At 48.6% G+C, this 24,317-nt stretch overlaps 2 protein-coding genes across 2 annotated transcripts; one reads left to right on the top strand and one right to left on the bottom strand.

The window, feature by feature from the left end:
- Nucleotides 1-107: 107 nt before the first annotated feature.
- LOC103648151 (uncharacterized) lies at nt 108-1,145 on the bottom strand. Its single transcript, XM_008672639.4, has 2 exons — nt 623-1,145; nt 108-318 (listed from the first exon to the last, which is right to left on the bottom strand). The coding sequence occupies exons 1-2, from the start codon at nt 1,022-1,024 to the stop codon at nt 265-267; spliced, it is 456 nt and encodes a 151-aa protein (XP_008670861.1). The 5' UTR covers nt 1,025-1,145; the 3' UTR covers nt 108-264.
- Nucleotides 1,146-2,313: 1,168 nt separating this feature from the next.
- Nucleotides 2,314-5,202, top strand: LOC100285693 (methyltransferase). Its single transcript, NM_001158584.1, is given in 7 exon segments — nt 2,314-2,431; nt 2,536-3,245; nt 3,336-3,546; nt 3,651-3,939; nt 4,026-4,397; nt 4,519-4,596; nt 4,719-5,202. Coding segments are annotated over 6 exon segments (1,887 nt in total). The 5' UTR covers nt 2,314-2,431; nt 2,536-2,588; the 3' UTR covers nt 4,999-5,202.
- The last annotated feature ends 19,115 nt before the right edge of the window (nt 5,203-24,317 follow it).

The following is a 24,317-nucleotide window of genomic DNA, read 5'->3' as shown; positions in this document are numbered from 1 at the left end:
TCTTTGTTCTCTTGGGAAAAAAAAGCCCTTGGCAAAGACTACGAAGATGACATGATGCTACGGATTATATCTGCGTTGCTAATATGAGTTCACAACACATTTACACGGCAACCAAAAATGAAAATAAATAAATAAATAAGCACGCGTACAGGAGTATCTCTGACAGATGAATTTGGGCTGATTATTTGTGGTACAAGAATAAACTCTACATCCACACGCATGGTATTTTTGTTCCTTGAATTTGGGCTTGATTATTTGTAGTCATCATAGCCCACCACCCACGCAACCAAACAGGTAGCCCCGGAACTTGCTCCTTCCCTGTCCATCCGATCCGATCCAATATGCAAGCGAAATGGAACCAAAGCCAGCGAATAAAATGAGATGAAATGAAATAACAGGGGCTATATGGCAGCGACGAACTAGTTTGTAACCACGGATGGGAGATACGTTGTCGTACGTGGTGATCATCTAAACTTCTAATGAATGGGGGAAAAACAAAGGACTCTTGTAGTAGCTGTAGCTACTTTGTCCGTTTGAGTTAGAAGAAGACAAACGGCGGCGTCTCGGGAGTGTCAGCTTCGGCAAACGCGCGCACAAGACCTCTCCCCCGCATTCTACTCACCTTGGGAGCGGGCTGGATCGGCTGGCGGTCGTCGTCGTCGCTGCGCAGGCGGCGGTGCCGGTGACTGTGCCTGTGCCTGTATCGGCGGCGTTCGCGGTCGTCGTCGTCGCTGGCAGCCACCGACGACCACTGCCGCTTCTCCTCCTCCTCCTCCTCCTCGCCGCCGCCGACGCCGCTGTCGGGTGCCTCGGTGGCGACGACGACGGCGGGGCTGTTGCCGACGAAGCTGGACCAGGAGAGCGCCTTCCTGCGCTGCATCCGTGCGGCGCGGATCTTGGTGAAGTCCAGCGAGTAGTCCGCCGCCGCCGCGCCGCCTGCTGCCTCCCACCCGCCGAACGCCGGCACCGACACCGACGCCCGCGGCCGCGCGGCGGCCGGCCTCGCCTCCGTTCGCTTCGCCATTGACGAGGACGGAAACGGAACCGGCCGGAGACAGACAGCAGGTCCAGAGCAGAGCTGGCTGCCTTTTGTTCGTTGGAGATCACGAGCGTGTCCGCGAGTTCACAAATATATATATACATGCGGCCGGCGGGTTGTCCAGAGGCTTAGTTCTCAAGGAGGTAGTACACAGCGTGAGAGCGTCGGGCAGGGCGAGCTGTCGCGGCATTGGACGCTGACCACCGAGCAGAGGCTGGATGCCTCTGTTCTCGTGTCCCCACAATGCCATGGGAATAATAATGCTGCCATGCATAATTAAATTTGGAGATGATATCCGGCTGGCGTAAATGAAGTGCAGAATACACACCAAGGGAACAGCCTCATCAGTAGTGAAACAAATGGTTCAAAAATCTTTTTTCTTCTTCTTTCCAATATATATCTACGGCTCTGAGTTTGAAAATGAAAGAGGAGACATATAAGAACAAATTAATAATAGCCAGGGATCAACGATCGCTCTGAACTACGCAATGAATTGAACATTAATGACTTCCCCCAACATGAGTTCAATGCATATCATATGATTGCCATGCCGCCTCTCCTTGAACTAATCAGTGCAATATTGCTTGTTTATATGCATAGATTTCTTACTAGCGCATATTGATACATCCTTGGCACGCACGGGTGCGATGAGGTTGAAACAAATTTAGGAAACAAATTTAGGCCTGCTTGTTCGGCTATTTCTAACCTATATGGATTGGATGAAATTGAAAAAGTTATGAATTTTGACTTGTTTGAGATTTAAATTCATTCAATCCCACTCAATCCACATATATTGAGAGCAAAACGAACAAGCTCGCAGTCGGAGTTCAGTCACAAGAAAGAAGAAAACGATTAAATCATTTTATCGAGAGAAAGAAGGAAAAATTAATTGTTTTTTTATGTGCTAGTGGTATTGTTGGGTAATTTACTAATTTTATCTAACTTCGTCATATTTAAGTTGGTGAAGCACCCTTGGGTGGCGCATGAAATCTATGGACACAGGGGGTAGATCCATAGTTTTCATTGAGATAGTCCATGGGGGGTGGCTGGATCGAAAAGTGTTTAGCCTAGAAAAAATAAATCTTCATGGATCTAGAACTTGTGTGGATGTTAAAAAAAAGTGCGCAAGTTATACGAATGGTGGAATTACTATTCCGGTATTTCCTGAGAGGTGTAACCTAAGATTTTTTTGTTTGTTTGTTCCAAACTACTGCGGTTTCTCAGGAAAAGATCCGGTTATCTCTCTTTCTGGTTACTTTGCCTCTCCCCTTCTTCTGTGCCGCCTGCCTCCACATCTCTTCGATCAGATTTCAGATATGCAAGGACAGCGTTTAGATTTATCACTTCGTTGATTATTTGATCGAATCAGAGCTCCAAACATCGCAATCAAAGGTTCGCATTACGTTCAGCTCCGGTTGATCTATCGCACATTAATCAGAATTTGTAGATAAAAGCCAGAGTTTTAGTTCCTGATCCGATTACTGTCTTCATAATAGCAGATCGTCTGGTCGCACGGATCGACAGGGCGGGGGCGGGGGCAAGGTTGGCAATGGCGAACAAGGCCGTCTCGGGGGCGCGGAGCCCGCTGAACCTGGTGGTGGCCATGGCGCTGTGCTGCTTCTTCTACGTGCTCGGCGCGTGGCAGCGCAGCGGCTACGGCAAGGGCGATCGCATCGCCGCCGCGGTGAGCCGGCAGACGGCCTGCGGCGACGTCGCCGCGGGGCTCAGCTTCGAGACGCACCACGGCGGCGCCGGGGCCATCAACGCGTCGTCGTCGTTGCCCTTCGGGGCCGACGCGGCGCCGCCGGCGTTCGCGCCGTGCGCGGCGGCGCTAGCGGACCACACGCCGTGCCACCACCAGGACCGCGCCATGAAGTTCCCCCGCAAGAACATGGTGTACCGGGAGCGGCACTGCCCCTCCGACGGCGAGCGGCTGCGGTGCCTGGTGCCCGCGCCGCCGGGGTACGTGACGCCGTTCCCGTGGCCCCGGAGCCGCGACTACGTGCCCTTCGCCAACGCGCCGTACAAGAGCCTCACCGTCGAGAAGGCCGTCCAGAACTGGGTGCAGTACGAGGGCGCCGTGTTCCGCTTCCCCGGCGGCGGCACGCAGTTCCCGCAGGGCGCCGACAAGTACATCGACCAGCTCGGCTCCGTCATCCCCTTCGCCGGTGGCCGCGTCCGCACCGTCCTCGACACCGGATGCGGCGTATGCGCACCTCATCGACGCCCAAATCATGGTTTTGGTTCCCCCCTGATCGGTCACCTCAACGTCCGTCCGTTCCGTGCGTGCATGCAGGTGGCGAGCTTGGGCGCGTACCTGGACTCCCGCGGCGTGATCGCCATGTCGTTCGCGCCGCGCGACTCGCACGAGGCGCAGGTTCAGTTCGCGCTGGAGCGCGGAGTGCCGGCCTTCATCGGCGTCCTCGGCTCCGTCAAGCTCCCGTTCCCGCCGCGCTCCTTCGACATGGCGCACTGCTCCCGGTGCCTCATCCCCTGGGGCGGTAACGGTGAGTGACGTCGTCGCCTCCTCGTCGCGCGCGCGGCCAGGCGTGCGCACGACGACATGGCCGTAGCCTCCGCTGCTCTCTGACACGCTGTGCATTGCGTGCAGGCGGGATGTACATGATGGAGATCGACCGCGTGCTACGGCCGGGTGGCTACTGGGTGCTCTCCGGCCCGCCGATCAACTGGAAGACGAACCACAAGGCCTGGGAGCGCACGGAGGCGGACCTCTCCGCCGAGCAGCAACGGATCGAAAAGTACGCCGCCATGCTCTGCTGGGAGAAGGTCACCGAGATCCGCGAGATCGCCATCTGGCGGAAGCAGCTCGACCCCTCGGCGGCGTGCCCCGACAGGCCGCCGGTCCGGACGTGCGACGACGCCAACTCCGACGACGTCTGGTAAAAAATCCACCTTTACAACTCTACGGCATCCGTCCGAGACGGCCACTTGATTGACTTGACTTGTCGATTCGCTATTTCTTCAGGTACAAGAACATGGAGACTTGCATAACGCCGCCGGCTGCTGCCGTGGCCGGCGAGCTGCAGCCGTTCCCGGCGCGGCTAACGGCCGTACCCCCGCGGATATCCGCCGGTGCTGTGCCAGGCTTCACGGCAGAGTCGTACGAGGAGGAGAACCGGCGGTGGGAGCGGCACGTGGCGGCCTACAAGAAGGTGAACTACAGGCTGAACAGCGAGCGGTACCGGAACATCATGGACATGAACGCCGGCGTGGGTGGGTTCGCCGCCGCCATCTTCTCGCCCAAGTCATGGGTCATGAACGTCGTGCCGACGGCGGCCGAGATCTGCACCCTCGGCGTGGTGTACGAGAGGGGGCTCATCGGCATATACCACGACTGGTAGGTTCAGAGCACATTTCCTTCTCCTGCCGTCTCCGTGCCCTGAATCATGCTGGAAATCCTTGTCCTGAATAGTTAACTTCTTGGTTCATGCGCTTCTTGCTCTGCTTCTCTTCTTCAGGTGTGAGGCATTCTCAACTTATCCAAGAACATACGACCTCATACATGCCAATGGCATCTTCACTCTCTACAAGGACAGGTGACTCAAAATCTGCTGCTCATCTTTCTTTGTATTGCCTAGATGTAATACCATGCCGAACGGTGCAAGTTGTGGCGTGTGTGGGAGTGGGACTGACAAAATGGTACCTGAACACGGTGCAGGTGCAGAATGGAGGACATCCTGCTGGAGATGGATCGGATCCTGCGCCCAGAGGGAACCGTGATCCTCCGCGACGACGTCGAGGTCCTGCTCAAGGTGCAGAGGACGGTGAAGGGGATGCGTTGGAAGACGCTGCTGGCAAACCATGAGGACGGCCCCAACGTGCCTGAGAAGGTGCTCTTCGCTGTCAAGCGGTACTGGACAGCCGCCGGCGAAGGCACGGCAGCAGAGGAGAAGACGCCGGGCAGCTCTTCAGTAGCAGGCATGGATTCAGAGGAATAAATGGTGGGTGTGAGACGAGGGGCGGACAGTTTGGCGATGGAGGTGGACGGCTGGCTGCTTTCAGTTTGTGTCGCACGCTTGGTAGAAGAAGTGAGGATTTATGTTTAGAGCGTAGAAGATCTAGAATTTCAGATGCTTTGGATTTTTTGCAATTTTGCAGTAGTTTATTTCCTTTTCTTCTATATTAATATTATCTATTAACCATAAAGAAGGCCAAGTTTCTTTCGGTTTATTTTTTTGTCCACTGGTCTCTAAATATATAGATAGAACATAGTTCTTTTTTGTTATCACCTACTAGTATAATGTGCATAAGTTGCGACGGCACACAATCATTTTATATCTTTACTACGAAAGGGCCGTCCCGCGTCACATGTGAACTGCATATTCCTTTCATACTAGCTGCAGTTACCCTATAGATAGGCAGTGAAAATCACTTAAGTGAGAAATCATATAAGCATGCATACATGCACAACATCTAATATTATGTAACACCTAATATTAGGTAAATCAGTTTGCGAAGCCAATGTCAATCTAACACATGCAATGTCTCTTGTCACAAATATCGTATTTTATATGCATCATAACCTGGGATCCTGAAAGGAAATTATCTACCATCTTGCCATTAAGGGCTACTTTAGGAACCTCATATCTCCTTCGGGATTGGAGGGGATTGAGGTGCAAATAAACTAATTTTCTCTCCAATCCCGAAGGGGATTAAAAAAGTTCGAAGCAATACCTCATGAGCTAGTCCGTCAACTTGTGATCTCTCGCGGCAGCGATGGCGGTGCGGCGCTCCGGCTAGGCTGCCCTCGTTGTCCGGCGAAGTGCCCCCAGCCCTTGGCCATGGGGGGCCCCTCGGTTGGTTCTGGTCCATCTGCCCTAGATTTCTTCGACGACCTTCGTTTTCAAGATTGGATTCTTCACAAGTTCAATTGCCCGATCAATCTTCTCCCGGGTAAATTTGATCGACATCAGTTCTTTTTAATATATTTTGGTAGGTGTTCCTTGCGTCTGTGCGCAAAATCAGTGGGCTTTCTTCTTCAATCCTTCATTGGTGGAAAAGCGGATTTATTTAGGGTTATTCCTTTGTCGAACCAGGGCTTTCGCTTCTCGCTTTCCTGCAAGGATGTTGGTTTTGCAGTTTATAGACGTCGCTCTTATGTCTGCTCCTCGTTCAAAGCGTACCTTCATCTTTGGAATTCTGGTGGCCCTAATTGGATCAAAGAATGGCAGCTCTACTCTGATGAAGAATCAAGTTCTTGGAAATTGGTTTCCCGTCGCCGTAATCTGCAGGCCTCATTTGCTGATATTGTTCGAAAGCCAGCTTTGTCTGGAGCAAATTTGGTTCCTTTGGGTTGTCCGGTCAGGGCCGGGCCTTCTTCCTCAAGTTTGCGTCAGAGATCTTCGGTGTTCAGTTGGATTTCTTACCCTATACATCACTCCGTTGATTAGTTGGCTTCTCGATCAAATTCTTCTGCTGAGTTTGCTAGGCGTTCATAAATTCAAAATTATACAAATTCCAGTAACGGTCGCTTTGAGAGGCTTAACATTCGGCCATCATTAAGGGGCTCCCGCGTTCGGCCTTAGGCTTCGCGGAATTTAATTTGGCGGCCCAAGAAGATATTGAAGCATCACCCGAAGATTTCTGGGCATAAGTTTGTCTCCAGCATTAATGGCCCTCCCGGCCCTATGATGAATGACTCTTGTATTACCTGAGGAAATTCTATTTCAGGCGATAATCATCAATTATTCGGATTTTCTGGTCAGAATTGCAGGAAGTCTTTTGATTCCTTCCCTAGTAAGTTTGAGAATGTTTCCTGGGAGTACTCTCCGCGGCTGTGGTTCAGGGCTTCTCTGCTCTGGCCTGCTGGTGGGCCTTCTCCCCCGCCCTTTTTTAATAATTTTGGCAAGTTCACACAGGCGGTTCTTACGAGAAGTGGCTCCTCGCCTTCCATGGAACTTGCACTATTTACAAAACCCTCTTCCACTTTGCTGTCGTGGAAGAACCCGTCGCCTCCAAGCCCTCACTTGCGCGGGGAGTGTTCATCGCACCTGCGACCCCCTCCCCATGAAGTCTCTGAAGAAATGGCGTTCCACATAGTTGATCCCGCTCCATTCCTCCCTCACGATTTTGTGGTGCAACAGGTTGATCACTGGGAATTCATGGTACACACTGTGACCCGTCCTCAACCCTCCACTCATGAAGATTGGGGCATCGTTCTTGTGCAGCCGCTGCCAGAGCATGAGGTTAATTTTCACATATTTGATGACATTATCTGTGAGTACCTTGTGGGGGTCCGACACATTTAGGTCAGGAGCATTCAGCGCTCCCATTTGGGTCAGGCCCTTGTGAAATTTAGATTTGCTTTTGACAGAGATAATCTAGTGGCTATGGGCCCGCAACAAGCTCTGTGTTTTTCTTTCACTGTTATTAGGCACAATGAGGCTTGGAATCAGCGTGCTCTGTATTTTAACCACGAGTGTTGGCTTCTCCTGCTCGGCTTCCCTTTGGATTTCTGGACCCATGAACATATCCAGAACGCAGTCGGGTCTTTTGGTAGGGTGCTCATGTGGGACCCTGACCCGTCTAATGTGACTAGGTTGCTTGTTCGGGCCAGAGTGACGTCTCTTCAAGAAGTTCCCCAATTCATTGTCTTTTCGGTTGCTGAAGGATTTCAGGGAGTCTCTTGGATAGTTCAGTGTGACATTGTCCAACAGTTTATGCTTGGTGCTCAGCCACAAGATGAAGACCCTGTGCCTCCTTATCCACATGATGGTCATCAGCTCCCCGTGGAGTACTTTAGGATGGGGCAGCCTGTGGCCAACTTCCAGTTTGATCTAAATATCCCCCATGGGAGGGATTGAAGAGGAAGAAATCAATGCTAATAACACTAATGATGGCTGGGATGCCTGGCCAGTTCAACAAGCCCAATAAGTTCAACCTCCTGAGCCAGTGCCAAATGATAATAATGCGGAGGACCAATTCAGTTATCAGCTCTCAGGCCTGGAAGATCTGCCCTCCGATGAGTCTGTGGGTCTCTTCAATGATTTCATAATCCCACAAGAGATCCATTTCCCTCAGGTGGAAGCCCCAGAACCTGCGGATGCAAATCTTGCTCTGCCAGCCTTTCCCCCAGTGGATATGCTTTTAGAAGGAAACAACGACCAGGGGGAGGAGAACATGCAAGTTGAGGAAAACATCAATGTGGGCTTCATGCAACACTTGGAGCAGCCCAACCATGATCCTGCATATGAAGACTACCTGGCTAGAAAGCGCCTTTCTTCTTGGGCTGATTTGTTCCCCACCAACTTAGACTTAGTTCCTGTTCCAAAGGTGTGGGCTGCTTTCTTCATGGGCTTTCTGTTGAGGCCAGACTCCTTTGAATGGGCCAAGAAATTTTTATTGTGTGGTGCTATCTCTGCCTTCGTTGAGCCTAGCATGGAAACTGTCTCGATCAAGATTCCCTCCAAGTGCCTGCCCCCTCCTAGTCAGGATTCCCATGTGGAGCCACAGTTCCCCTTGCCTACTGAATCCATCAACAGGAAGGAACAACCAATCATGGTTGACGCTGAGGCCAGAAGGAGTGCGAGACTTCGGGAGAAGGCCAGGGGTTTTAAAAGCTGCTCTGGGATTGGAAAAAATGCTCCTGCTGTGCTCGTATCTCTATACCCTCCATTTCTCACAAGATTATCAAGAAGCTTGGAGCTAAATTCTGCAAGGTTGATCCTTCGAAGTTATGCCTTGTTGCCCTGAATAGCTCCAGGACTACTAGCAATGCCATTCAGAGGCCAAGTGCTTCCTCTAGCAGCAGGACTGATGTGCACAAGACGCCTGAAGTTCAGAGGGATGAATCTGACGCTGATGATGATGCAGGGTCGCGCGCCCCGGCTGGGAAGTAAGGCTTTTGCCTTTCCCTTGGTCCTGGCAATTCTAACTTTGCCCGAGATGGTGGGAAATTTTTGGTGCAAACTTATGTATAACTACAAGACAACACTTTCTGGTGATGCGCTTGTGGCCCCTTTTTGCCTGCCACAACAAACTCTGTTAGAGATTATGGCTCTTGGGTTGTCGGCATGAATTTTTATAATGTGTGGGATTTATGTGGCCTGTCCTTTTGGTCTTTTGGGAAACTTTACGTTTGATTTCCTTGGGGAACTCTTTCATGCAATCTTTGAATCTTATCTAGTTTTCTAGATATACCTGTCTTCGACCATACTTCTTCCTGGAATTCTACCGGTGTATGCTACGCGTACTAGTGGCCTTTAACGAAATGATTACTGTTCCCCTATGGCTAATCCTCCTCAAAATATGAATCGGTCCCTGAAAATTTTGTCTCACAACATTAGAGGAATTAACTCTGACACCAAGTGGAACTCGCTGCGGAATAACATTATGGAAACCAATTGTGACATTCTATGTATCCAAGAGACAAAAAGGAGTCCTTCGACGATTCGTATATTCGTTATTTTTGCAACAGATCTTTATATAAGTTCGCTTTTGGTCCTTCTATTGGAGCATCTAGAGGTTTTATTACAATATGGAAAGGAGCTCATTTTGATGCTGAGGTAATTGAGCAGGATTTGTTTGGGCACACGATTCTTTTTCGGTCTAAATTAACAAGCCAGGTCTGGTGGCTCACCAACATTTATGCCCCATGCTCTCCTCAAGGGCGAGAGGCCTTCCTCTCCTGGTTCTCTAATCTTTAGGTTGATGATGACAAGCTTTGGATCTTTCTTGGTGATTTCAATATGATTAGATTCCCTGAAAACCACAACAAACCGGGAGGAGACCCTACTAGAATGCTCAATTTTAATTTGGCAATCAGCTAGTTGGGCCTACAAGAAATTCCTCTCAAGGGGCAAGCCTTCACTTGGTCAAATATGCAACGTCATCCTTTGCTTGAAAAGCTGGACTGGTGTTTTGTCTCACAGACTTGGTCTACCAACTTTCCTGCTACTGCTGCTCATTCTCTGGCTCGGGTAGCTTCGGACCACGTCCCTTGGGTGATCAACGTCCAAATCAACGTACCCAAACCGCCCATTTTCAGGTTTGAAAATTACTGGTTACAACTCGAAGACTTTCATTCAATTTTTGCAAGACTATTGGGCCCAGACGTTGTTTCAGCCGGATCCAGCGAAACGGCTCATGGCTAAGTTCAAAAGGGCAAGAAAAGCGAACCAAGGTTGGCATAAATCACTCCCTAATCTAGCTAAGTTGATCGACAAAGTCAAAATGACTATTCAGCTTCTGGACTTCATTGAGGAGAGCAAAGATTTAACGATTCAAGAATGGAACCTTAAAGATGTTCTTGTTCATCATTTGCATGACCTACTGTCCAAGCAGAGAATTTACTTAAAACAAAGAGGCCAAATCAAATGGGCCACCTTGGGGGATGCTGACACAAAGTTCTTCAATGCGAATGCCACTATCAAGCATCGTCATAACCTTATTTCGTCACTCGAAGATGCTAATGGCACTGTAGCCATCTCTCACGCGGAGAAAGAAGCTGTGCTTTTCCAAGCCTTCAAGGGTAGACTGGGGTCCTCTCAGCAAACGTCTATGGTATTCAACTTATCTTCACTGATACAGCCAATTAGCAACTTGTCAGAGCTGGAGATGCCCTTTTCACACCTTGAGATTGATGAGACCATCAAAAACTTGCCTACAAATAAGTCACTAGCATCAATGGCTCCTATGTGACTCTCATCCCCAAGCACAACTCTCCTGCTTCTGTGAGCGACTATAGGCCTATCTCCCTCCTCAACACAAGTGTAAAAGTGCTGACAAAACTTCTTGCTAACTGACTGCAGCTGGTGATTACCAAGTTAGTCCACTAGAATCAATACGGCTTTCTAAAGACAAGGACAATTCAGGATTGTTTAGCCTGGACTTTTGAATACATCTATCTTTGTCATAAGTCAGGCAAAGAAATGGTCATTCTAAAGTTGGACTTTGAAAAAGCTTTTGATAAATTAGAACATGCAGCTATTATTGACATATTGAGACATAAGGGGTTTGGGGACAAATGGATTCACTGGATCTCATTGATTTTAGGTTCTGGTACATCACAAGTACTTTTAGATGGTGTCCCTGGGAGACGTTTCCACTGCAGGCGCGGCGTCAGACAAGGGGACCCCCTGTCCCCCCTTCTCTTTGTCGTGGCAGCAGATCTCCTTCAGTCAATTGTTAACAAAGCTAGTGATTGTGGCATCCTCAGGCTTCCACTTCTGAATGCATGTGGGACTGACTTCCCGGTTATTCAATATGCAGATGACACTATCTTGATCTTGGAGGCTTGCCCTAAACAACTATTCTTCCTTAAGGCGATGCTTAACTCATTCGCATAATCTACAGGCCTCTATGTGAACCATCACAAGTCTAATATATATCCCATCAATGTCTCAGATCAGAAAATGGAGATTTTAGCAAATACGTTCCACTGCAAGGTTGGATCTATGCCTTTCACCTATCTTGGGCTTCCCTTGGGACTTAAAAAACCCAACCTGGGAGCGTTCCTTCCTCTCATTTAGAAGGTCGAAAGAAGACTTGCGTCAACCTCTGTTTTTTTATCTCAGGCTGGCAGACTGCAAATGGTTAATGCGGCATTTTCCTCTCTTCCAACTTACTACATGTGAACCCTCAAGCTCCCAAAAACGGTGATTAAGCAGATTGATAAATTCAGACGACACTGCCTTTGGAGAGGATTAGATATAAATGCAAAAAACCACCTCAAGTTGCTTGGAAAACAGTTTGCAAGCCAAAAGCGTAGGGGGTCTAGGTGTCATAAATCTTGAATTACAAAACAAAGCCCTTCTTATGAAATGCCTTCACAAATTCTACAATAGAGCTGAAATTCCGTGGGTCAACATTATTTGGGCCAACCACTACAGCAACTCGCTACCTTCAGTTAAACCCGTAGGCTCCTTCTGGTGGAAAGATATTCTTAAAATTCAAGGCTCATATAAGTAGTTAGCCCGGGTGGAGATTGGAGATGGAAAAACTACACTTCTGTGGCATGACAATTGGGATGGTTTGTGTAAATCTGCAAGCTTCCCGGAACTTTGGTCTTTTGCCTCCATCAAAGACATCACCATTCATCAAGCAAGGCTAGTAACACCGAATGAGATGTTTCACACTCCTTTGTTCGTTGAAGCGTTTGATCAGCTTCATGCTTTACAAGACATTTTGACAAATCTCCCGTCACATGATCAGAGAGACAAATGGCTCTGCAATGCCTCCTCTAGTTTGTTTTCTTCTCATAAGGCTTATTCCCACATGGCCGGTAACCAAGTGACTCACCCCATTTTTCCTGGTTGTGGAAATCCAAATGCCAACCCAAACACAAGGTCTTTTTCTGGCTGCTGCTCAAAGATAGATTAAATACCCGCTCTTTCCTCAGACAACGTTCAATGCCACTGGACTCTTTCACTTGCGACAACTGTATTCTTCAACTTGAAGAGACGACCCTCCACCTTTTTTTAGATGCAACTTTGCTAGGAGATGTTGGCTACTCTTAGACATCCGTCCGCCATGAACAACTGATCTACTCCATACCCTCCCAAGGATTAGAATGAGATGGCACGTTCCATAGAGATTGGAAAGCATCATCATTATGTCTTGGTGCATTTGGAAAAGCAGAAACAACTGGATTTTCAATGAGACTCCACCCACAACCAATGAGTGCATGGAAATGTTTTAAAAAAGAAATGAGTTTGGTGTGCCATCGAGTTAAGCCTGCTATGAAGGAGAAAATTAGTAATTGGATGTAGAACATTGTACCATAATCCTTTTCTCTTTTCCTGTAATCTGCACTCTTTAACTTATAAATAATGAAATAATAAAATAATGTAGGTCCTTCCTACAGTAACTTTACGTAAAAAAATCCCCAAGAGGATTTGAGTTTCCAAACTAGCCTTAAGAGTAGGCGGATAAAAAACCATGAACACTTCTTGGGTCGTCACGACTCTTATGTGAAAATATGCAGGGTGCTTTGCTCAGGTAGTGGCATGATGCCACTGCTTAGCATGGAAACCACGTGTGACATGGTGGGTCGATCAGCCGCATTCTCTTGCACACATAACAGTGCAATATTAATGCATCTAATAATTTCTAGTGCATGATCATCATCACTAACTAGTGACGTACGTGTCCACGAGCTGAAGCCACGATCCTTCTGATCTCCACATCTGCCATGCCTGCAAGAGTTAGTTGTCGTCAGGCCGGCAGAGTCCAAGTTATATATATATAGTGTGACGTAGTACGTAGATTGAGCCACTAATTTTTTTTATATATAATCTTATTAACTATTGAGACCTTGAACACAGTCTAAAATACTGTCTAATGTTTTTTCTTTGATCAACTAAAATCTAGACAAGAGAATCTAAATACGCTCCATCATGCATTTAAGGTCTATAGCTTGAGTACTCAAGTATTAACCTCAATCAACTTGTATTGAGGTGGATTATGAAGTAACTTAAACTAATTTACACTCTAATCCACCTCAACACATATAGATTGGGTTCAATACTACAGTGCTCAAACAAAGCCTGAACGGGAAATTAAGACTCACATGTCCTAGAATGTTGATGCAGTCCCCATACTCATGTAATCTCGATGCTCTTTTGCCACTGACGATCTCAAGGATTAGCATTCCGAAGCTGAAAACATCAGATTTCACTGAGAAGACACCCTCCGATGCATACTCAGTAGCCATGTAACCACTACACCAAAATAGTGAACTTTCTAAAGACTAAACTCTTGAAAGTTATCATAAACTCTAGAAAGTTAGCTAAACTCTGGAAGTAAAGCCATCCTATCGGAAGTTTGGCTCTCGGAAATTTTTTATCGGAAGTTAGCTTAACTTTATAGAGCCCTCTATGAAGTTAGCTAACTTCCTACAGCCAGAGGAGCCTCTCGGAAGTTAGTAGGTTCTCGGAAGTTAGTAGCTTCACGCCGTCAGCGCCGTCAGCTGACTAACTTCCTATGGCTATCTATAGCCCCTAGGACCCAGTTGGCCTCTAGAAAGTTAATTTGACCATCATTACAAAGCCGACTAAAGATGGCATGCCCACACCTAGAAGACAGAGCCGCTCGGCGCCTCGGCGCTAACCATTCTCCCTAAGGTAGTGTTTGGTTCCAGAGTATAGTAGAATGGAACTGCTCTGTTCTAGTACTGAGACTGTTTGGTTCGAATCAAAGTGGAACGGAGCCGCTCTAATATAGAAATATTCTCTCAAGATATTGGATCCCTGGGCTCGGAAAAAACAGTTGGACCCGAGCGCTCCGCGATCGCCCGACGCGGCTTCTTGTGCCTCCTGTGTTATATGTCGGGCTTCTTGTGCCTCCCGTGTTATATCCGTGCGTGTGCGCGTGTGCGTGCACGTGTGTGTTTGAGATAATATATTTAATATTTGATAAGGACGCATGGTGCTAAACGTAATATATATGGTTATATTTAATATAGTTATATTTGATCTATCTATATGTATATATAATATGGTTGTATGAATATGCCAAACATAGGATAGAGTCGATTCGTTCTGCTTCACTCTAGAACCAAACAGAAAAACAGAGCGGCTCTGTTCTGACTGACAAACACAGAATGAAGCCATTCCATACTTAGAATCTAGAACATAGCCATTTGTCCAAATAGGCTCTGGAACAAAACACTACCTAAACTAAGTTGGACAGACAAGCACAACTCCACCACTCTAGACGGGTCTGAGTATGGGTGTGAAATTGTACCCGCTCATTAGAGAACCGAGCTAGAATGTTGGCTCAGCTCGCTACAAAATTTGAAGGAGCCGAGCCAAGTAAGTTATCACCCTAAGAGTATTTCATCCAGACACAATGTGAACAAAGACCAGTGTTTAAAATAGCGGGCTAAGCCATTTATCCCCTAACATTTTCAGCAGCTATAAAAGGATTTATCCAGATATATCCGCAGGTAAATGTTTTAGCGATTTTGCAGATAGTCGATTTTTTTGCTACAACTCGATCCGAAAGAACCATCAAGTTTTTTGTCTTGCAATGGGATCTAGAAGAACCATCGGCTTGGACCTATGATCTGTTATTTTGTCCAGCAAAGAGAAGCATCATCCAACAAAGGGAACCACAAGATACACTCCATCTGTACCGCAACTGCAAAATAGAAAAAATGAAGAACTGATGGTTGCTGCCAAAGACGCATCACGCAGTGGAGACTTGAGTGCAGCATGCCGTGACACAGAAACGTAGCACGCAGTGGAGTTGAGCATGCCACCATGAGCTCACTAACCGGCGTGAAGACACCGTCGCCTTGAGCTCGCCAGGCCTGGAGATGTGGCCGCCGCCGCTGCTCGAGCAACGAACGGGGAGAGACCGAGAGAAGCAAAACAATCATCTAGGGTTCAGGGTTGGACTTTTGGCTAGTTGATTTTGGGCCCAAATTCACTCGGCCCACAACACACAACAGCCATCTGTGATACCCGGTTTGCAAAGAAGAGAAGTTGGAGGTTATTCTTTTTTTTTGTTTTTCCCATTCGGTTGATGCATTTTGGGGATTTTGAATTTGTGGAAAACATTCACCAGTAGGGCAGTAGAATTTCTTTGGTTAGGCGCTTGCAACGGGGTCGGGAGCTGTCGCGTGGGCGAGTTGGGCCGCGAATCTTGATTCGGCCCACTAACCTCCCCTAACCCTAGCCAACCTCCCCCCTAACCCCCTTCCTTTGTGCAGCCTCCCCCCCATTCCCCTAACCTTTGGCCGCTGCCCCCCTCCCATCTCCTCCTCCCTCAAACCCTTGCAGCCACACCACCTAACCCTAGCCGCCCCCATCTCCTCCTCTCAAGGTGCCATTCCTTGCCGCTCGGATCTACGTCGCGTGGTGCAAATCTCCAATTGTTTTCGGTGGAGGGAAGAAGGGAGGAAGGAAAGGGGGAGAATCCAAGGTGATTTTTGTGTTTATCTCTTGTTCATTTGTGCTGCAATCCAATTGATTAGATGTTGCGTATGCGATTTGGTAGAAGGGCTGTCCAGAATTTTAGGGGGTGGACGAGCAGCAGCAGTATTAGTGGTTTCTGGGCATTTTTCGTGGGAAATTAATCGGAATCAGTTTGGGAATCATGTAGAACTTTGGCATACCTTTCCAACGAGTATTTATGCGCTCAATTTGGAGTTATAAATTAAAAGATATCACCGTTTGAATCCGGGTATGTGGCTGTCCAAAAAACAGATTTTCAGGTGGACGAACAGAAGCAGTATTAGCAGTTTCTGGGGATTTTTCGTGAGTGTTGACACCTTTTCGGAGGCGCCAATCACTCAAAAGAACTAGCGGCAGTACTCTCTGGTCAGGCGCGGACGGTCCATGGCCTGGGGCCGGACGGTCCGCGACCTGGCGCAGGGCTCAGGTCCTCTGCCTGACGACCGGACGGTCCGTGCCCTGGGGCCGGACGGTCCGCGCGTGCGCAGGGGCGGCGGAAGATCGCCGGCGGCGCCTGGATCTCGCTCCCGGGAGGGACCCCGTCGGGGAGGAGAGATCCTAGGGGTTGTCTAGGCTCGGGCCGGCCGACCTAGACTCCTCTAATCGGCGTAGAGTCGAAGAGAGGCGAAGAATTTGGGGATTGGAATACTAAACTAGGGCTAAACTAGAACTACTCCTAATTGTGCTGAAAATAAATGCGAGATAGAAGTTGTATTGGTTCGATTGTTGGGGGTTCAATCGGCCGTAGCCCTTCATCTATATAAAGGGGGAGGTCTGGATCCGTTTCCAACTGTTTCCTGAGTTAATCCCGCGGTTTTAGGTAACAAATCCCGCGAGAAACTAGGAACCCTAACTGACTCTGCGCGCGCGCGGACCGTCCGCGCCACCACCGCGGACAGTCCGGACCGCGGACCGTCCGGCCTCGAGGCCGGACCGTCCGCACGGCTCTTTTTAGAGCTCAACATATGCCCCCCTGCCTTTTGGTGAAGGTTGACGAACCAAAAGCATATGAACTAAACCTGATGTAGGTCACCGGCTTTTCGATATGGAGATTATTCAATAAAGCACCAATATAAAGGCCGTTTCGGATTGTATCTTTCTCGGCCATGACCATCTGATCAATGGATCAAAAGGAATATAATGGAGGTGCCCCCCAGTCTGGATAGACGAAGGGACTATACATGTACCATGGATTCATCATCGTGCCATTCCATGTTTGAACAGGATAATATACCGACGATGAGTAAATAGGTGGAAAGTACCCTGGTCTCATAGAATGAATAGACGATGCTCGTTGTGTCGCCTTTCGGGTCGTTTTGTTTGACCGTTTTGTTTTAGCAGGTGACCGGGGTTTCTTTGTTGACCGATCACGTGGAACAGTCTTTTTGCTAGTATTTTTGGAGAGCAACTGATCAAAAGTAGGATCGGCTTTGATCAGCCGATTATATGTGCTTTGACCTTGCGTCTTTTTCCTTGCTTTGAGCAGAGGTTGACGCCTTTGGTCATAGGTGGACTGTTCGGCTGAGTTAGCCGGACCGTTTGTCTGAGCATCGGATTGTCCGCACGTAGGTGCCGGACCATCTACGATGCTGGGGCTAGGCGGATGTGTTTGGTTTATTAACTGTGCCTGCCCCCGGCGTCTTCGGACCTTTTAGCCTTCTCGTCCAAAGCCTTTCGAGTAATCTCCTTTTGTGATATATCTGACATGCGAGGATTGCTGATGACGATGCCCTTGCCTTTGCCTTTATCGGCCATTTCGGGCCGAACCAAGACCTTTTTGCATGTGAGTTCTATTGTATTAACAGGAAAGGGTTGTGTGTCTACTTGCATCTCCTGAAAAGCCAATCGACCCTCATTTATGGCCGATTGTATCTGTCGACGAAAATCATTACAATCATTGGTGGCATGAGAAAAGGAATTATGCCACTTACAATAAGCACGCCTCTTTAATTCATCAGGAGGAGGAATAGTATGAGTTAATTTAATGTTACCGTTTTTCAGTAACTGGTCAAATATTTTATCGCATTTGGCAACATTAAAAGTAAACTTAACTTCCTCTTGTCGATTCTTTCGAATCGACTGTAAAGCAGAACACGCTGAAGGTTTAGCCTGTCCTGGCCAAACCAGTTCGGCGGTGTATACATCCGTGGATTCATCGTCCGAATTATCGTATCCCACTAGATGCATCTTATGGCTAGCCGATTTTGATGTTTCCTTACTTCGGCTTTCACAGGTCATAGCCCGCTGGTGTAAGTGCACTAGTGAAAAGAATTGGGTGCCATCTAATTTTTCTTTTAAGTAGGGTCGCAACCCATTGAAAGCTAGCCCTGTCAGTTGTTTTTCTGCGACATGAATCTGAAAGCATCGGTTTCTAGTGTCCCGAAATCTCCGGATATAGTCATTAACCGATTCTTCAGGCCCCTGTCGGACTGAAGTTAAGTCAGCCAATTCTAACTCATGTTCTCCTGAGAAGAAGTGTTCATGAAATTTCTGCTCTAATTCTTCCCAAGAGTTAATAGAGTTTGGTGGCAAAGCTGTGTACCATGCAAATGCAGTATCAGTAAGGGACAACGAGAATAAACGAACGCGGTAGGCTTCCCCATCAGCCAATTCTCCCAAGTGTGCTATGAATTGGCTTATATGTTCGTGTGTGCTTTTCCCACTTTCACCAGAAAACTTAGAGAAGTCTGGTATTCTAGTTCCCTGTGGGTATGGCACGGTGTCGAATCGGTGGCTATAAGGCTTCCGATACGATTGCCCTGTACCTGACACACTAACACCGAGTTTGTCCCTGAACATCCCGGCTACCTCGTCTCTGACCCTCTTTGCCATGTCTGGCGACCATCCATTGAGTTTGTGGGTGGAGATTTCAGGTTGCCTGACATTACTCTGTCGGCTTTCCTCCCAGGTATGTTTGAGGTGTGTGTTAGGTGTCCTATTAATGTCACCAGCTCCTGCCCTATACCCCTCAGGCTCTCTTGTGGCCGAATAGTATTCAGCCCTATGTCCATGAGGTGGTATGACATGATTATAATGTGTTGCTGGTGGGGCACCATAATGTTGCTGCGATGAATGTGGGAACTGTGCGTATTGCGCAGCTCTCGGCTCTGCGTATGCATATCCGGACGGTCCGGCATAAGAGGCCGAATGGTCCGCGACCTGGCCAAATGGTCTGAAGGTATATCCGGATTGTCCAGCCGTATATGGTGCTACGTGGGTAGTCTCGTACCCAGACCGTCTGTCGTAAAGAACTGGACGGTCCGCGATCGGGCCGAATGGTCCAGGGCTGTACCCGGATGGATCGGCCATATATGGCGTGACTTGGGCAGTCTGCGCATGGACTCGTGTAGAGTCAGATGGTCCAGCGTAATACGTCGGCCGATTCATGCCATATCCGGATGGTCCGGCGTAAGATGGCGGACGGTCCGCAACATATCCGGACGGTCCGGCGTGATGCGCCGGACAATCCGTGATGGGGCCGAATTGTTCGGGGTTGTACCCTGATGGTCCGGCCATGTATGGTGTGACCTGAGTGTTTTGTGTGCGGGTCTGCATCGGTTCGGACGGTCCGGCGAAACACGCCAGACGGTCCGCGGTATAACCGGACTGTCTAAGATGATGCTCGGACGGTCCGGTCGCGTCCAGTACCTGCTGCGTGCCTAGTGGTTGCGGCTGTGATGGTGACACGAAAGCGTGCATCGGCATACCATATGATGGCTGGGTCAAGGGTGACCCATTTATAGCCGATGTGTTTGACGCGGGTGGCACTGTATTAGACTCTCGCGATGGAAAGTTAGGAGCAGCTGATTTCTCGTATGCACGTAAATGCATTTTAATAGATTCATATACATATTGCTTTAACTGATCTCCTCGTTGATCCATGAAAGTCGTAAGAGATAGATCTGGAGTACTTACAGCGGGACCCTGAAGTGGAGGTAGGAGAGATTCCATATCGATCTCCCCTTGACGGACGATCTTCTGGTGGCGATCTACCGTGAAGTGTGACAAGTACTTGTCCGCCGCCTCCTTGCGCCGTTCGGAGAGTTTATGCAGCAGTTCCGCCTCTTCCTTGTCGCGTTGTTCGTTCCATTGCCGCATCACCTCCTTCTCATCGCGCATTACGAGGTCTTCAAAGGGCCTTTGGTCATCAGCCGGGAGCGCCTCCATGGCCGGCTTGATGATGTTGGTGGTGGAGATCTTGGTGTGATCCTTAGAACCGGCCATCTATGGGCCGATTTTTAACAGGTCTAGACACCTAATCCCCAGCGGAGTCGCCAAAAAGTATGTTGACACCTTTTCGGAGGCGCCAATCACTCAAAAGAACCAGCGGCAGTACTCTCTGGTCAGGCGCGGACGGTCCGCGGCCTGGGGCCGGACGGTCCGCGACCTGGCGCAGGGCTCGGGTCCTCTGCCTGACGACCGGACGGTCCATGCCCTGGGGCCGGACGGTCCGCGCGTGCGCAGGGGCGGCGGAAGATCGCCGGCGGCGCCTGGATCTCGCTCCCGGGAGGGACCCCGTCGGGGAGGAGAGATCCTAGGGGTTGTCTAGGCTCGGGCCGGCCGACCTAGACTCCTCTAATCGGCGTAGAGTCGAAGAGAGGCGAAGAATTTGGGGATTGGAATACTAAACTAGGGCTAAACTAGAACTAGACTAGAACTACTCCTAATTGTGCTGAAAATAAATGCGAGATAGAAGTTGTATTGGTTCGATTGTTGGGGGTTCAATCGGCCGTAGCCCTTCATCTATATAAAGGGGGAGGTCTGGATCCGTTTCCAACTGTTTCCCGAGTTAATCCCGCGGTTTTAGGTAACAAATCCCGCGAGAAACTAGGAACCCTAACTGACTCTGCGCGCGCGCGGACCGTCCGCGCCACCACCGCGGACAGTCCGGACCGCGGACCGTCCGGCCTCGAGGCCGGACCGTCCGCACGGCTCTTTTTAGAGCTCAACAGTGAGTAATTAGTGTTAATCAGTATGAGAATCATGTAGAGCTTTTTCTTACCTTTCCAACAAGTATTTATGCGCTCGATTCGGAATTATATTTTAAAAGTTATCGCTGTTTGAATCCGAGTATGTCGCTGCCCAAAAGAGAAAAACAGATTGCAGGGTTTATCTTGTGGACCGTTTTGGAGTAGTTAGATGTTAGAATTTAATCATATATTGTATACAAAACTTATAGGGAATTTTATGTAGTTGTTTCTGGAGTTTTTGTTTGTCATCACTGCTGTCTTAATTTTAAAGTTATGGAATTGTTAAGCAGCGCCGCTGCAGTTTGGTGGGTGTGGGGAGAATTGTTACCTGCGGCGGGGTTTGAGACTGCGCGTAGGTGCGGCATTGTTTTTGAGGCTTATTATGTGAATTTGGTGCACTAAGTTGGGTGTCAAAAACAGGTGGTGGACTTCCGGATCGTACTTAGGTATTTGCCCAAACTTCCGGTGAAGGCAAGTAAAACAGTGATGGTTATTCCGTCTGTCGAATGAAGAGTCTTATACTTGATTATGTTGTGCTATTGTGTTCGTATTCATATTTTTAATTCAGTACCATCGTTTGAAGATATTCGTATTTTATTGATTATATATGTTGAGTTTGTGGTTTGATCATGTTACTCAAGTGGTTATTATGTGGAATGGGTGGAAGTATATGTCTAGCACATTTTATTTGGGAAGAACTCATGTTGTTGTCATGCATAATGCATTCATTATTCATTGCATGGAAGTTCGTCGTGATCTTATGGTCCGACCGTACCGGTACATTGAGCATCATATGTTGCCCGAGAAGGGGTATGATGCAGCTTCATATCCTCAGAGATATGAAGGCAGAAGTCATTACTGCATCTGTAGCCATGTGCATTCATGGGAGAGGTGTGGAATTTATTATGTGGATGTGAATAGTGTGGATTTTTACATTGTGATTCTTCTTGGCGTTAAGTAATTAGTTACTTGCTTACTTGCTGCAAATTATTATTCAAGAAGGAAGTTTTGAACTACGTGGTTGTTTAAGCACAGTTGGTTTACATTGTCCAATTGTGGTTTGCTCTGTTTACTTGCTGAGATGTGTCATCTCACTCTTGCATTGTTTAATGCAGGCACCTGATTTCTGCTTTGGGAAAAGAGGGATGTAGCAGCACGGCCACTACACCTTTAATAAAGGAACCACTGCTTAATAATGTTGTTAATCAGGGAGGGTCAAGTCTAGGGAATTAATATGTTCTAGCTTTTCATGGTGGTTGAGCTGTTTTTTTGGGTGGGCTGAGTTACCTATCCTTTTATTTGGTCATGAATGTGTTTCACCACTTTTGTAATTAGAATCTACTACGTGAATTATCTGTCTTTTATATCCTGTATGAACTCCATGTTTTCCCCCCTGTTATGCTTCTTTCAAGGGAGGTGCTGCCGGATTTTGCAATACTTTCTCTCTCTTTATTTCATTTCTTGTGTTGCATAAGTTTAGTGGGAAGGGTATTTGGTAACATCCAATGTGTAGGTCCAGTGGGGGTGTTATAGTTGGTATCAGAGGAATAGGCTGTAGGTCCTAGCAAGTGGAGTAATAATAAATTGACACACTGCACATGTAGGATGGGATTTCTGCTTTACTATTGATATGTTATGTTATTGTCTGTGCTAGTTTGACATTATCTGAAGAAATGCTATGCCAATCTTATTTACTTATTATTCTCACCCCTGTGGCTGCAGCTATGCCGCCTCGTAGGGCTCGGGGTAGTCCGCAAGTTCCTAGTGGGGACTCGATGAGTCCGGCGGCAATGTTAGCCGCGATGCAGGCCATGCAGCAGGAGTTGGCCATTCTGAGGCAAGCTATTCCTATTGCCCCTGCGGGTGCTGCTCAGGGTGCTGGTGGTGGAGGAGTGCCCGGGGGCGCTATCCCTATGGGTGCTGCTCCAGGTGGCGGGGCCGAGGTGCCTCTTCCAGTCAGTGGTCTTTCTCTGATGCAGTGGATGGGCATGAAGTTGGATTCTTTTGATGGCAGTGGTACTCCGGTGGAGGCGGCAGATTGGCTGACTTATGTGGAGGATAAGATGAATGTCTTCGAGATTGTGTATGGAGATCGGGTTTGCTTTGGCACACAGCTGCTGAAGGGAGAGGCTCAAATTTGGTGGAGAGGCGTGCAGGCAGCGCACTCCTCATCACCAGGAGTCCTGTCTTGGGATGTCTTCATCAGACAGTTTGAAAGGAGATTCTACCCGGTCACCTTCCTAGAGAAAATGAAGATTGACTTGCAGTCCTACAAGTAGGAGAAGAAGTCTGTCACAGAGTATGAGGTGGGCTTCAACAAGATGGTCCGCTTTGTCCCTCATGTGGCTTATAATGAGATGGAGAAGGCGAGCCAGTTCCGTCAGGGTCTGAAGCCTTCTATCAGGCATGCACTGGGAGCCTTTCCGTTGGTGGACTTCCGTACTACGGTGGAGCAGGCACTGGGTGTGGAGATGCAACACCAGTATACCATGGAGTCGCAGAAGTCTTCGGGTGTTGATCAGCCTCGTGGCCAGGACGCGAGGAGGGGCAACACGGGAGGTCCCGCCCACAAGAGGGGCAAGTCTCAGCATCAGCGCCACCATCCTTATCGTGGCAAATCTTCTGACTCGGGTACTTCGGGAGGAAGTACTCAGAGGTTTCGGGCTGTTCCTAAGCCCGGGCTGGGGCTGGTGTGTTTCCGCTGTGGTGATGCGCATCGCCGTGCAGACTGCCAGTGGAGTGGCTGGTGTTCTATCTGCAGTCAGGACCACAAGGATGAGGTGTGTAGGAGGAATCCTAATGGGAAGCTCAGATGGGAGCCGGTGACTTCCTCCTCTTCTCAGGGCACTATCAACATGATGTCAAGTGCTGAGCAGTAGTTTTCAGTTCCTCTTCCTCCGCAGCAGCTTTATGTGCCTGGGACTTCTCAGTTCGTGCCGATGCAGGGTTTTCCTCAGTATCTGGCCGCGCCTACTTCTGCACCGTCTACTCATATGCCGTCTCAGTTTGGAGCTCTGTGTCTGCCTCACCCGACGGCTCAGTGGGGTTCTTCTGTTAATTTCACTCCAGGAGCTTCCTCTTCTGCGGGTATTTCTGGAGCTTATGTGCTACCCGCTGCGGATGGCAGAGAGCAAGGAGACGTGGTGACAGGTACGATTTCAGTTGATTCGTTTGCGGCCCATGCTCTTTTTGACTCTTGCGCTAGCTATTCATTTGTTTCGGAGGATTTTTTGTCGCGGGCTGGTCTTTCGGTGCAGAGGTTGGGTCACCCAATTTTGGTTAGTTCTGCTAATGGCTCCATTAGTAGCTGTTCAGTTTGTCAGGGGAGTTCCGTCATTCTTGCTGATGAGGTCTTTTCGGCCAATCTGGTGGTGATTTCCTTGGGGGCAT

Source organism: Zea mays, chromosome 2, assembly GCF_902167145.1.
Source record: "Zea mays cultivar B73 chromosome 2, Zm-B73-REFERENCE-NAM-5.0, whole genome shotgun sequence".
In the NCBI taxonomy this organism is placed as follows: domain Eukaryota; kingdom Viridiplantae; phylum Streptophyta; class Magnoliopsida; order Poales; family Poaceae; genus Zea; species Zea mays.
Note: the sequence above shows the minus strand (reverse complement) of the source record. Positions and strands in the feature narration are given on the sequence as shown.